Source organism: Verticillium nonalfalfae, assembly GCF_003724135.2.
Source record: "Verticillium nonalfalfae strain VnAa140/NRRL 66861 chromosome Unknown scaffold_143, whole genome shotgun sequence".
Taxonomy (NCBI): Eukaryota; Fungi; Ascomycota; class Sordariomycetes; order Glomerellales; family Plectosphaerellaceae; genus Verticillium; species Verticillium nonalfalfae.
Genome location: NW_021167368.1, coordinates 1 through 13,876, shown reverse-complemented (window position 1 = coordinate 13,876; position 13,876 = coordinate 1). Strand labels below are relative to the sequence as shown.

General features: G+C 58.9%; 5 protein-coding genes across 5 annotated transcripts; 4 read left to right on the top strand and 1 right to left on the bottom strand.

Annotated features, from left to right (window-relative positions):
- Positions 1-555: 555 nt before the first annotated feature.
- D7B24_001949 (uncharacterized protein) lies at positions 556-1,617 on the top strand (the record flags this gene model as incomplete). The annotated part of the gene is made up of 2 exons (XM_028636167.1): positions 556-669; positions 745-1,617. 2 exons carry the CDS (start codon positions 556-558, stop codon positions 1,615-1,617), a joined length of 987 nt encoding a protein of 328 aa, XP_028491540.1.
- An 854-nt stretch (positions 1,618-2,471) lies between these two features.
- Positions 2,472-3,480, bottom strand: D7B24_001948 (uncharacterized protein; the record flags this gene model as incomplete). The annotated part of the gene is made up of 3 exons (XM_028636166.1): positions 2,472-2,883; positions 3,315-3,413; positions 3,458-3,480. 3 exons carry the CDS (start codon positions 3,478-3,480, stop codon positions 2,472-2,474), a joined length of 534 nt encoding a protein of 177 aa, XP_028491539.1.
- A 5,105-nt stretch (positions 3,481-8,585) lies between these two features.
- Positions 8,586-9,506, top strand: D7B24_001947 (uncharacterized protein; the record flags this gene model as incomplete). The annotated part of the gene is made up of 1 exon (XM_028636165.1): positions 8,586-9,506. One exon carries the CDS (start codon positions 8,586-8,588, stop codon positions 9,504-9,506), a length of 921 nt encoding a protein of 306 aa, XP_028491538.1.
- A 1,039-nt stretch (positions 9,507-10,545) lies between these two features.
- Positions 10,546-11,779, top strand: D7B24_001946 (uncharacterized protein; the record flags this gene model as incomplete). Its single annotated transcript, XM_028636164.1, has 2 exons — positions 10,546-10,673; positions 10,762-11,779. The coding sequence occupies 2 exons, from the start codon at positions 10,546-10,548 to the stop codon at positions 11,777-11,779; spliced, it is 1,146 nt and encodes a 381-aa protein (XP_028491537.1).
- A 1,510-nt stretch (positions 11,780-13,289) lies between these two features.
- D7B24_001945 (uncharacterized protein) lies at positions 13,290-13,759 on the top strand (the record flags this gene model as incomplete). The annotated part of the gene is made up of 2 exons (XM_028636163.1): positions 13,290-13,294; positions 13,344-13,759. Coding segments are annotated over 2 exons (421 nt in total), but the record flags the coding sequence as incomplete, so codon positions are not given.
- Between the last annotated feature and the right edge of the window lie 117 nt (positions 13,760-13,876).

Genomic DNA, 13,876 nt, shown 5'->3' with positions numbered 1-13,876 from the left:
TATCGAGTGGTGCCATGGAAATGGGGAGAGATGTTGCACCGGCCTTGTTTTGGGCCATTTCAAGTCTGCAAGCATGAGTCCTCAATCCGACGCTCCGAAAAGTTGGCAGTCGTCAGCGTGCCCAGATATGATGAAGTCAGCGAAGTCTGGTCATGCGGAGGGTTTTATCTGTCTCGGAGATTTGCAGTGCTCACTCTGTCCATGTCATTTTGCTGAAGGTGATAATGGTACGTTGGTCCTTGAGTGGGCATGGCAAGTGAAGCTTTGTCTTCCCGACAGGGGGAGGGAGAGCTGGCAGCTGCCCAGTTACGATGCCACTGCCGGGCACTGTCCTTACTGTCACTTCCATCAGCTGTCAATTGATCACTTGCTCACAAGGCTGGCTGGCAACTCCACTTTTGCTGTTTACGTCATCTTGAACATCGAATTCTGCTGTGCCTGCAGTGACAGCCTTGCCACTCGTGACAACGTCGGGTCGATTCACAACAGTCACCACCACAGTTGCAACTGCGCTTCCCCTCACCCAGCCACGCGCACCTCTCTTGATCGCCCACCATGTCCGAGCGAAAGGTTCTCACGAAATACTTCCCCCCGGATTTCGATCCACGCGCCCTGACGCGCAAGCGTGGGCCCAAGCCCACGGGCGTCAAGACGCAGGCCGTCCGCATCGTACGTGACCTCCCTCCGTCTCGGTTGCATCTCTGATCGCAGCAAGCTGACCTGGACCCCGCGCCCCACAAACAGATGGCCCCCTTTTCGATGAAGTGCACGACATGCGGCGAGTACATCTACAAGGGCCGCAAGTTCAACTCGCGCAAGGAGACGCCGCAGGGCGAGCGGTACCTCGGCATCCAGATCTTCTTCTTCTCGATCCGCTGCACGCGTTGCTCGGCGGAGATCATCTTCCGCACCGACCCCAAGATCAACGACTACACCATGGTCAAGGGCGCCGTGCGCAACATGGAGCCGTGGCGGAACCGCGCGGGCGAGGACGAGGGCGTCGAGGAGCGGCTCGACCGCCTCGAGCGCGAGGAGGCCGAGGCCGCGGGCGAGGAGGAGAAGAACGCCATGGAGGACCTCGAGGCCAAGAACGCAGACGCCCGCCGCGAGATGGCCGCCGCCGACGCCCTCGACGAGATCCGCCAGCGCAACGCCCGCATCCAGAGGAGCGAGAAGGAGGGCGTCGACTTTGCCGACTATGTCGTGCGGCCCGAGGACGAGGAGAGGGCGAGGCAGGAGAGGGAGGATGATGAGGCGGCGAGGCGCGCATTTGCCGCGGCCAAGGAACGGTCTATGCTTGATCTGCTGGGCGAGGAGGTCATGGAGGATGTTGAGGAGGACGACGAGGAGCCCCACCCGTTGTCGAGTGCAACGGCCAGGCCCTCCTCCTCCTCCTCCTCAGGGGCAGCACGACCATCATCCTCCTCCTCACTGTCGACAACACCAATAACAGGCGATAGCGCGGCTGTATCAGGGGAGACGGCGGTCGGAGCCGCAGCGGACGTGACGGCCATGCCTCCGCCTCCGCCGCCGGCCCCGTTCAAGAGGCCGCCGAAGAAGAAGAAGGTCGACTATGCCGCGAAATTGGGTATCAAAAAGAAGGCTCCGCTCGTGTGAGCCAGCGTCATGGTCCTTTGCAGTTGCGTTGGCCTTGCTGGGTGACGGTGCTGGGCCAGCCCAGGAAAACAGGGCAGGGGGGGGGGGGGGGGGGGCAGGACAGCGGCAGACAGGGGTTCGAGCGGGGCCCACTCACTCACCCTCCCAAGGCTGTGCTGCGGTCGTACGAGTCACGATACCCAGAACATGATTGAACAATGACGTGTAAAGATTTTCTCTCAGTCGTGTGCTTCCTGTGTATTGACAACAGGCCGCGCGCCCGTGCAGCGAGCCTTGAAGTCTGGCCGTTAGTGCGATTCACATAGTAACCGCTTCGTGGACTAAACCATCGGGTGGCTGCAGCGCCCAGCCTGATGATCAGGGTCCCATTGTCACGACACCAAAAGCCAGGCGTAAATTTGACTCAAGAATTTCATTTGCCAGATCAACGCACATTGCTGGTTCAGGTGGCGAGCAAGTCACATTCATTGGCACTTATAGAGTAAGATGTATGATAAAAATATTCATTGATTCATGATCGCGCCTAGCGGCAAATGCTACTGTATCTCTCCGTAGCAGCCATGACCCAGACAGCCGGAACGCCATGCATTGCTGTAAGCAAATAGAAAAGCAAGGTAAAATGTAAGAGCAGGACCCAAACGTGAGGGTGGGATGAGGGTGGTGGGGCGAGAGGTGAGGTTGTCGCCCATGGTGTGGAACCTGGAGGAGGGTATCCCCAGATTGCGCTCAGCGATGATCAGGAGCCCAGTACGTTGGGCGTGGCCGTGCTCATCTTCCACCATCGGAAAGGCCTGAATCGTAACTGAGCAGACAACTTTGACTCAGCGATCCCGTATTTGCTGTGCATCCCGTGTCTATTGGGATTCAGCGGGACTAATGCTGCCGTTCGTCATGTTTGAGGTGACGGAACCGCGATGCTCGCCAGATCGCCTGTGGGAGGAGCGGTTTGCGAGTTCCATCTGGCGCTTGGTGTGCTGGTGCATGGAGCGCTGGTAGACGTTGAGGCTGGCGGGAGGAGGAGGAGAAGTGGGGATGGAGACAGAGTAGGCGTCTTGACGGGCGGGCATATTGGCGGTAGGTGAGGTGTAGGTTGTGAGTTTTGTTTGGTGGTTGTTGTGGTTGATGGAGATTGTTTGATGTGTTGGATGTAAGACAGGCTTGCTGATGAGTGTAGTTGTGTTGTAGTCGTATAGTGAAGTGAAGAAGGGCTGCTGGTGCTGATGATACTGAAACGGATCAAGAAAACGGTCGAGAGGTGGAGGGAAGCTGGGTTATTATAGCAAATCTGAGAAGGGGGGCTGCGAGGGAATGATCAGCGGCTTTGGGGAACATGAGGAGACAGCGAGAGGATAGGAGAGGCGCTCAACTGTGTTGCGTCGTGTGGCCGCGCTGGGGGATGTTGGCGCGCTCTGGTTCTGACACTGACGCTGGCGCCGTCTTGGGCCTGGCACGGGCAGAGAGTACCTCTGGCTGGGAAGGGTAGCGAGGCACATTTGGGTACCTACCAGGTAGGAAGCCAGGCGAGGGCCCCCTTCTCGTGTGGACCCCAACAAAGGCAGTCCAGGCAATCCAGGGGTCCAGCCACCACCATGTCGACCCCCCCCCCCTACAGTACTGTCGACTCCCCCCTGTCCCACCGACCCTTGGCCTCCCCACCCCCTTCGTCTTGTCGCTCATCATCCTCTGCATCCACCCACCCATTTGCGCGCAGTCCGAGGGCCGTTTTGATCAAAAGATCGGCAGTGATGGACGGCCATCCTAGTGCGGTGAACGTCGTGGAGGTGGAGACGGTGGCCCTGCAATGTCGTAAGTTAACTGGAGACAGAAACCAATCAGGTACCGGTCGCCACGGTCGAGAGACATCCGGAGGGTAGAGATGGGGTTATGATGCGGAATTGGAGTCGCTTCTGTCGGAAGAGATTTGGTGTTTCGTTGAGGGTATTCATCGACGGGGGTGTGGCCATCAGAATATGTCTACTTGCCAGCGTCTGAGGTGGCTGGACGACTGGTGAGGCCTGTGACGACAGACCGACTTGGGAGTAGGTCATGTAGGCCAGGTAGGCTGAGCTGAGAATAGCAAGACGTAGGCTCCAGCACTTCTTCTCTCTGGCATCATCCGTTCATGCAAGCAGGCGGTCATGAACTCGGGTATAGCGTTGGGCTTGGCTGCAAAGGCAGAAGCGTGCGAAGGGGGGGGGCGCCTTTGGGTGGGTGCCGGATGGAGGCAAAACCGAGACGACGGCTCGAAACGGCAGGACCCTGCAGATCGCTGACAGACGCCGCCCCCTTCAGCGGTGACATGCTTGCCTTGTCTCGCCTGCTCGCCTCGCACGCCTCGCACGCCTGGCCTGGCACGCCGTGTTCGCCCGCCGACGCACCAGGGAAAAGCAGGCCCTTCCGTCAGGCATCACTTGCGGGGGGCGGAGCCAGTGACCTCGCTGCTTTGTCTGCCCTGTCTCGGTGGGCGATCGGCAGACCGAAGTATGCGCTAGTTGGTCTGTGTGCATGATGTCATTGGACATGACCTCCTGCGTCTTGCGCCAGCCAGTTATCGCTCGTCGTAGCGGGGCGCGTCATGCAGACTACCCCTGTGTCTCCCCTCCCCAGTCGGGAGGCGAAGAATGGACCCTGAAAGCAAACATCAATCTCTTCCGCTCACAGTTCACAGCTTTACCTCCCTTCCGCTCCGCTCCTCTGAGGACGAGCTTCCTGAGCCTCGTGGATAGACTTGGATTGCTGTACACCCTCTAGACCTAGACCTGATCAGCGCCGCCCATCCTAGGGTCCCCCTTGCCTTCCCCCAACAAGCGACCGCCCCGGTGATGCCATTCGCAGTCTCTGTCTGTTTCGGACGGGCTCGTAGCTCGTGAGCCCATTGGCTTGATCTCCGTTCCTATGGGGCCCAGCTCGGGATCGTGAGCGGCGGCGACTTCATCCTCACTTTCCGCTGCCACACCAACATGGGATTTCCCGCCGTTCTTGGTGGTGCGCTTTCTGAAAGTGCGAGAATTTGCCATATTTTGCCTCCGAAAGGCTGGTCAGGTGCACGATGGCAATCTCGGTTCCCACATGTACCGACATCGAGGCCACGGCAGAATGCCCAAGGGGGTCACAACCGGTACTGACATCCAAAGCCGGACAGGTCGTTGCTGCCAAGGCCCACCCACCCTCGACTTGACAGCTATCAGCTCGTGAAGTTGCATCAGTAGCAGAATATGGGGTCCGACGAGGCTGTCAGGCGGAAAGGGGGTTCTCAAGACACACCATCGTAGGGATCACCAAAACGACGCGGACCGATGCATACCGAGCAAACAGAGCTCATCCGGTCGTGTCTGCAATCTGCTGAGGGGTGCTGATCATTAGGGGCAGGCAGCAAAGCAAGTGGAAAGGCGGGAGCCAGACAAATGTGCCATGACGGCAGCGGCAAAACACCAGACGTCAATACCGACGACATAGAGCCTCGCCGCCCGACGAGTATCCGTATACGAACAGCGAAAGAACACCACAAGACGCCCCGGAATTTTCAGCCAGCAACGTACATGGCAGAACGACCGAACCGTCGAAACGTCAGCAATGGAGGAGCCCTGGTGGACAGAGGTGGAGGACGAGTGTCATCGAGTCAAACTCCAGTGAGGTCAGTCACCGCCACATGATGTCAGGCCTGTCCAATCAATGCCACGCAAAGTCGGTTTGCCCCACCCTCTCGACGGCACACCCCTCGCCCGTCTCCGTCACCGTTTCCACTTGCGCGACGACAACGACGGCCACCCAGAGCTCCTGCCCGGTGGTTTGCCCATCTTTGCCTCCATTCATGCCATCACTTGCATCACCCCCTCCCTCCCTTCCCCGACGACACGGGTATCCATCGTTCGTCCGTACGACATCCACCTGGGCGAGCCCTCACATTTCAGGAGCCTAGAACGCGAAGGATTTCCGATTGACGTCGTCTTGGCTATGCCCATCCGTCTGCTCGCCCCTTGCCCTCAGAAGCCTTGGCCCGAGCCCTTCTGTCATGATCTTGGCGATTGCGGCTCCTCGACAGCGGTAGCCAAGCATCACTTAGTTTGATGTGCACCATTCGAAGAGGCACCATACCAGCGACGCAAATCTTCACCATTCCAGCCTGGTCTGGGCGTCCGGGAGCCGGGGGATGTGCAGCAGCGACGTCGAGGGCTGGGCCAAAACAGATCACCCAAGGCCGCACTAGGCATCTCTCCGGGATCTGCAACACCTCTGGCGTCACACGTGACGACATGGCTCCTGTCTACCCTCTCTGTCCATCGTCGGCCTCGAGGCTACCACACGGCAATGCAAGCAAACTAACCGTCGCCCGGATCTCCCAATTCGCGGCCGTGGAAGAGGGTGTTGTCATCAGCCTGAGAAGAATGCGTCCTGCGCTCGTGGCACCCATGGACACATTCAGCGTAAGCTCGTCTTGTCCGGGAGGGTTGCGCGCTGACGACCCGCGATGAGGCTCAATGACATCGCCTGTCATCCCACCGCACCATACGCTCCCACGTCCGACGTCACTTATGATGCGAACCGCCTCAATGGCCACTGCCATCCCGGCGCCCGCTCTACTGTGTCCCATACGCAAGCGGTCGTTCCACGAACATAACAGCCGCGTCGATGCTATGTTGTTGGGCATGATGGGAGCCGGTGGTGCCGCCATAGCACTCGACAGAAAAAATGGCCAACCAGAAGGCTCTACAGCCGGACAGCGAAGCATGGGCCGGCGCTGTTCTACTTGTAAATTGGGGGTGCTCACTCATATAGTGGGACATTATTTTTGCCGACCGCTCGCTGCGTCCATCTGGATGTGCATTCTCACGGATGAATTTTTCAGTGATCATCCTGCCCGCATGCGCTTGTTGAATCCTCCTCCAATTCCATGTCTTGATGGGTCAATTGTTCAGATTTGGCTGACTTGACGCCTAGGATGTGGCAAGGTTTGGAAGCTGCACTTTCATATGCAAGCCCAGGTCCCTGCCTCAATAATATACTCGCTATGCCACCCCCGCGCGAGGGCAAGAACAGTTGGAAATATAGAGATGGCGAATATCATTTCGATCTTCCTCATGGATAGCAGATACGACGGCCGGCCGCGGACTCATGATCTGATATTTCGATCCGATCTCACCAGAGGACCCTTGTTCCAAAGCCAACTCGCAGCCATCATCGCCTGATGTTCCACGGGCCAGGCCTGGGGCTGCTTCATCCCGGATGGCCTACGGGTGGCCGAACTAATCGCGCCGATCAAGGATCTTCTTCTGCCCGAGCGGGGTCGAAACTCACCTGTACTTGATGGTCAACGGTATCCCAAGAGCCTGTCTAGTACAGATATGTCTCGCCCCATCCCCCGCTCTTTCGACCCGAGATCGCCAGCCATGCGGCCGTTTGCTGTGGCGCCGTTCACTGTCGTGCATCAGTTGTCATGGCGTAAGTACACGACGGCCAATCAACTGTATGGATGTTGAGGGGAAGTCTGCTTTTATTTGTACCGTCATCCGTGATGAGTGCTTCGTTGACGCTCGCAATTACCCGGTCAGTCGCAGAACAGTCCTCTGAACAAGCAAGCGGGTTGCAAAAAGAATGGTAGACATAATGCTCAGGTACCTAGATCCCCTAACATTCCCTACCTAACAGAAGTACTTCCAAAAGGCATGCTGATAGATATGCTGCTCATCGGGATTTCAAGCCCGCCCTTTTCATCTTGTAATCCGCCTGACCAGGTACAGTACGGTGATGGCCATCGATTGCATGTCTGAACCGTCAGCATCGGGAACTACTAGTAGCTACGGGACACAGTAAGCGGCAGATGGTTCCCCGCGGATGCTAGCAGCACCGTACGAGATTGATCATATCGATGAAGCAGCCGGGGAACGTGAGGTCGCCTTTCGACTGCGTGACTGGTTTTTCAAGCCTGTTGCTACCGCTCAGGCAAGACACATGTGGTTTGGAGCGCGAGATCTGAGACCAGAATGTGGTCTTAGTTGACTGCTCTAGGAACGGTGGTGCTGGCATCACTCATCAGCGATTTGATTCTTAACTCATGAATTCTTTCCGTCGTGGAAGCATCATAGTATCTAGCCCCAACTTGCTTCAACTGAACCCTACACACAATGATTTTTTTTATCCCATTCGGGCCAAATTACAAGCATTGCATCAAGTTAGGAAATGTATGCGGGATGCGGGAATAGCACCCCGCGCAACAGATATCGCAAGATCTGGCGATCGGACCTTGCCATTGAGACCCCTTCCGCGTCGCACCATACTGGACATCCACAAACGGGAGAAGCACGTCAGCACCACCTTTGGTTCGCCAACGAAGTAGCTAGGGCGGAGCCTTGACTCGGAAACAAAGTTTCGAGCAATGCCGATCGGCATCCGGGGCGAGCAGAGTTGGGATGAATTAGTCGTTTCAGATGCGCTCTGCGGAGGTGCACTGCGATGTTGGTCGCCCTCACCCCACGCTACTTCAGGATGCGATTGACTTGAGGTTAATTTCAAGTCGGCTGCATCGACATGTTGAAAGAGATGCGTCGCCGAGGACGATTCAAGTTGCCTAACGGCCGGCGACTGCACGAGTGTGCGTCGCAAGAACATTGCGATGGCCCCATACGGAGGAGAGGTTGGTTCTTTGCTGTATCAGCACTGTTGAGCACCTGTTTCACGCAGAGGCGTTCTGGTTTCGGGCGGGCTGAGGAACGGACGAAGCTCTCACCGGAACCGAGAATGGTGTGTCTCCCGTCGCAGATGCGTATTCTTTCATTTAGATGGGCGTCGCTGCAAATCTTGGCTCGTGTCCATCTCTTCTCTTCTTCTCTTTGACACGATCTTGGCCTGGCGTCGGTCGATGTTCCTTTACTCACGACGCATCACGCATCTCGGGTTTTTTGGGGAGGGAATTCGATTTACATCATACGTCTTCTTCTCCGTCACAGGTTTTCTTCTTAATAATTATTGACATGATTTCTCCATCGCTCATCGCCCTGGCGGCGGCGTCGTTGGTCTCGGCCGCTACACCACCGGGCTTCCAGCCTGCGGGACAAGGCGCGCTCATCATCTCCTACGGCGGCATCGCGGCCATGAACGGCGTCAATCTGCCAAAAGAGTGTGCGTATCTCCGCCACCCCGACAAAACTCGACCGATGCTAACAAGCGCAGCAACGGCCAAAGTGCCGCTCATCGCGACAGAGCAGCCGCTCCAGGGCACGTACGCCATCATGATGATCGACATGGACATACCGACGAACGCGCCACCGCAGACAAGCACACTGCTGCACTGGGCGCAGACGGGCTTCACGTCGTCGCCGACGCCCATGGTGCTCAACTCGACGGCGGGGCCCAAGACAGTCTACGTCATGCAGAACCTCGCGCAGCAGCCGCCGCTCGCCGAGTACATCGGGCCCAACCCGCCGGCGCGGGCGCCCCTCGCACACCGCTACGCCTTTGTCGCCGTCGACCACACGCAGATCACGCAGCAGGGGCTCAGCGCGCTGTCGCAGGCCACGAGCGAGAGGCTAGGGTTCGACGCCGTGCAGGCGCTCACGGCGGCGGGGCTGCAGATGAACGCTGTGGCGGGGGACTACTTTATCGTGCGCAACACGGGGCCCATTCGCGACGGCAGCGGCAACGGCACGGTGGGCGGCGGGCAACAGCAGCAGCAGCCAGCGCCACCGGCGCAGCCTGGGGGTGGTCTCGGCCAGGGACAGCCGGTGCCGGGACAGCCGGGGCTCGGTCAGCAGCAGCCGGTACAGGGAGGTGGGGGCACGCAGAACGGAAACCGACCGGTCGCGGGATCAGCGACGTACGGGCCTCCGGGCCGGATGGGCGTCATGGGCTTGAGTCTCGCTGTGGTGGCGGTGGTCTTCATGGGACTGGCATAGGCGCGCGTTGCGTGAAGGGGAGACGGGGCCACGGCGACATTGGGGGTCCTGTCAGGCCGACGGCCCGCATTGCGCTTGAATAGACAGGAAATGAAGATTTGGCAACCCAAGCCCTTCGCTGCGCGGACATTGGCAATGCGAACGCGAGCTGCATTTGAGTCAGACGTGGGCGAGAAATGACACCACGCAGCGAAGCGCCCACGAAAGTGCCCGGCGCGCGCAAACCTTCACCTCGCCAACTCGACGTGCCGCTGACTAAATCACCGTCACGTGCTCTCGTCACGCCCTGCCTTTTTCTCGTTACCGCGCGCGCTAGACCAGATGTGTCGCCGGCTCGACCTGCCGTTTCTCGCACCAACAGCGCAACAATGCATCGATCAGCCTTTTCACGTCTGTCGCCTTGACTGACGAAAGCCCCCCCGACTCCGCCGCGCGCGCGAAGGACAGTAGTTTATCCCGTTTTCTTCAGTCTAGTCCCCCCTGGTACTATCATTAGACGCTTACTTTTTTTTTTTGACCAGTTCTTTTGGGTCGAGGCATGGGGGTCGTGGACTACACTTTGTTTAGTCATTCACAGCATGCCAGCAGATTTGATGCCGATGGGGGCCCCTAAGCACATGTGTGGGATGTGCCGTGATTGGGGGGGCGGGCGGTCCCTTTCCTGTCTGGCTGGCGTACCTGGTACGGCGCCATGTGGGATGAGCTGCCATCTGGACATGAGGCGCCATGTGGGATTGTGGGATGGGCGCCGTGTTGGGCGGAGTTTGGCAATGTGGGATTTCTAATGAGGCTCAAGCTGACATTGACGAGACGCCATCGGTACATGGTCACTGCCGGGGTGCGTGGCGTGAGACACGATGCGACGGCGGCTGGAGGGGATGGTATATAGGGGTCCTTCGTGCCGTCTGTGATTGCGTTTCTGGGACATCACAGCTTCAGCACTACGACTACTTCCTACCTTGCACACATCTCGAACACCAGTCCCCCTTCACCATAACGCACCTGTGTCAAAACCCGTACACCAAACACCGCAGCCGCAATGACCAAGACACTCGTCGTCCTCGGCGCTGGCGTGGCCGGCACGAGCATCGCCCACCGCGCCCTCAAGAACACGGTTCCCAAGGCCAAGGACCTCAAGGTCATCATTGTCACTCCCAACACCGAACAGTACGTCACATTGCTTCTCAGCCAAAGGCAGAACAGAACGAAAAAGAAGAAAAGAAGAAGAAGAAGAAAAAAAAACTGACCATGATAGCTACTGGAACCTGGCTTCCGTGCGCGGCATCGTGCCGGGCCAGTACGATGACGAGACGCTCTTCACGCCCCTCGCGGCCGCCTTTGCCCAGTACCCCAAGGACCGCTACGAGCTCGTCATCGGCTCGGCCGAGTCGCTGAACCCGGACGCCTCGACCGTCGTCGTGCGCACCGTCTCCGGCGCCGAGCGCACCATCGCCTACGACGCCCTCGTCATCGCCACGGGCTCGCGTGCCCGGGACGACATGCCGTGGAAGGAGGTCGGCACGACGGACCAGACCAAGGCGCGCCTGGGCGCCCTGCGCAAGCAGATTGCGGCCGCCAACAAGATTGTCATTGCCGGCGGCGGCACGACGGGCGTCGAGGTGGCCGGCGAGGTGGGCTTTGAATTCGGCCGCAAGAAGGACGTCTACTTTGTCATCGGCCAGGTGCTGCCGCTCGAGGACAACATCCGCGAGGACGTGCGGCGCATCGCGCGCAAGGAGCTCGAGAAGCTCGGCGTCAAGGTCATCGACCGGTCCAAGGTGACGGGCGCGCGCGAGGGCGGCGCCGGCACCGGCAAGACGATTCTGCAGCTGACCAACGCGTCGGGCGCGACGTCCGAGCTCGAGGCCGACGCGTACCTGCCGACGTTTGGCCTCGTGCCCAACACGAGCTTCGTGCCGGCGGGCCTGCTCGACAAGAACGGCCTCGTGCGCCAGAACACCGAGTTCAAGGTCCCCGGCTACGACAGCCTGTACGTCGTCGGCGACGCCGGCGACCTCGAGAACGGCACGGCCTACCTCGCCGGCCTCCAGGCCACCTTCCTCTCCAAGAGCCTGCACCACCGCTTCACCGGCGAGGGCAAGGTCGGCACCTACACGCCGGATCCCAAGGTCGTCGCCGCCGTGACCATGGGGCGCAGCCGCGGCACCGGGCAGATGGGCACCTTCAAGCTGCCGAGCCTCGCCGTGTGGCTCCTCAAGGGACGGTACCTGGGTACGAACTACAACAAGGACGCGGCCAACGGCAAGAAATAAGGGAGCGGCGGGGTTGTGTGTGTGTGTGTGTGTGTGCCTGAGCGTGTCAGCGTCGGTTGGCCTGCCTTACCTTGGCTTGATCAGGGGCCGGAGTTTATAGATAGATTCCCAGCTTGGCGTACTATTTGCTTTCTTAGATACCTGAATCGAGCTTCTGAATCGAGCTTCTAAATCGAGCTTCTCTTGTGCAGTCCAACAGACAGGGAATAAGCCAACGGAAGTGCTGGCGGTACTCGTCCTCCGCGTGGAGTCTGAAGATGGTGATGGTGCTGGCTCCAAGGCCAGAGGCATCATCGGGTGGGCGACGAGACGACTGCCACTGCCGACAGGAGACTGCTGACATAAGACGCTGCCATTAGACGTGGGCAGCATCGAGCAGGACCACCGCCTTCCATAAGCGGACTAGTGCATTTCAGCCGCCTACAAACATCGCGAGAAAAAAATCCCGTTCTCACTTTCTCTTTTCCCTTTCTTCTCCAGATCAAAAGCGAACAGAGCTGCCACGACCGACATCCAGCTCCCTACGGTGTCGTGTTGCCTTCTCTCCTTCGGGAGAGACGCTCTGGAGACCAATTTATCCCTTGAAATTAGGAAGTTTCTCCTCTAGATGAACCCGAGTGGGGGAGAAATGCTGAAGATGGGGGACAGACCATTGTCCTTGTGAAAATTTGTGTGAGCGAGACAAGACGCCACTCGTACCTGTTTGTGCCTGCGCCTGCGCCTTGCGCCTTGCGCTTGCCACACTCCTGAAAGACGCCACAAGAGGCTGGTGCGTTCCAACGTCAAGCCGTCGCGCGTCGATCTGTCGCCAGAACCTCCAACCGCCATGTCCATATTTCCCATGTCTTGGCGTTCGACGAGGCAACGAGCCGCGCAAACTGCGCTTCCCCCCCCTCTGCTGCTGTAATCAGACAGCTCGCCACGTGTAAAATCGCCCGAGGCACGCCTCTGACGCTCAATGCCTCTCCTTCGAACACCCCACGGAATGCCTGGGGATCCAGGGGATCCAGCTGGGCTGAGTACCTGCATCTGGACCCTCCCGCATGAGGCGATCCCCGTCGAAGAAGCCTTTGACGGAATGTGGCCCAATGTCGAAGCATTCCCACGACCCCTTTCCATGTGGTTGGGTCGCCCCGTCGACGCTCCGTTGTTCAAGTGACGGCGGACGCTAGAATGCATGACAGCTTTGCGTGCCGTTCTGCGGCTTCTGGATCGCGGTGGTATCCCGTCCGTCTCGCAGATCTGCGGGAGCATCTATGCTTAAAACCTTGCCGTCTTCTCGACCTCCCAGCAGATGATTATCCCGTACACCCATCCAACACGACAATATTCGACATCCACGACCGATTACGACTACCACGACAACTTTACGATACAAGCAGGACTTGGCCTTTTCGTACTCGACATTGACAACTCGACCCTTGTTCTTCTTTTTCGACCAACCCATCACTCGCCAGCCGAGTGTCCACCCAAACCACATCTCTAGCACCACTCACCGAAAAACGGCATCATGGTGTATGTTGCACCTACATGGTCTCTTACAGACAGACACTGACATCCACAGCTACCCCGCCGTCCTCTCGTCCACATTTTACGACTGCGGCTCGGCCGTCACCATGACCACCGAGACCATCTGGACCACGACCTGGACCACCAACTTCCTCGCCGCCAACCCCCAATCGACCTGGGACGCCTGCTACACCGTGACAGAGACCATCACCGGCAACCCCGCAGACTACACCCGCCCCGCGCTGCCTCCCTTCTTCGTCGAGACCAAGGTCGCCTGTGGCGTCTGCGAGGGCGGCGAGATCGTCATCACAGCGCCCGTCGCCGACTTTACGCCCAGCGTCCACATTGAGGGCAACGGCGTCTTCGCCGACGGCGCCGTGCCCGGCCAGGTTGCCCCCGCGCACGCTCAGCCCACGTACGGACCCGAGTACCCCGCCGAGCCCCCTGCTCCCGAGGGCGAGGTGCCCGCTGGTGCTGCTGTTGCCCCCCCTGCTCCCGAAGGAGCTATTCCTGCTGTTGCCCCTCCTGCTCCTGAAGGAGCCATTCCCGCCGCTGCCCCTCCTGCTCCCGAAGGAGCCATTCCCGCCG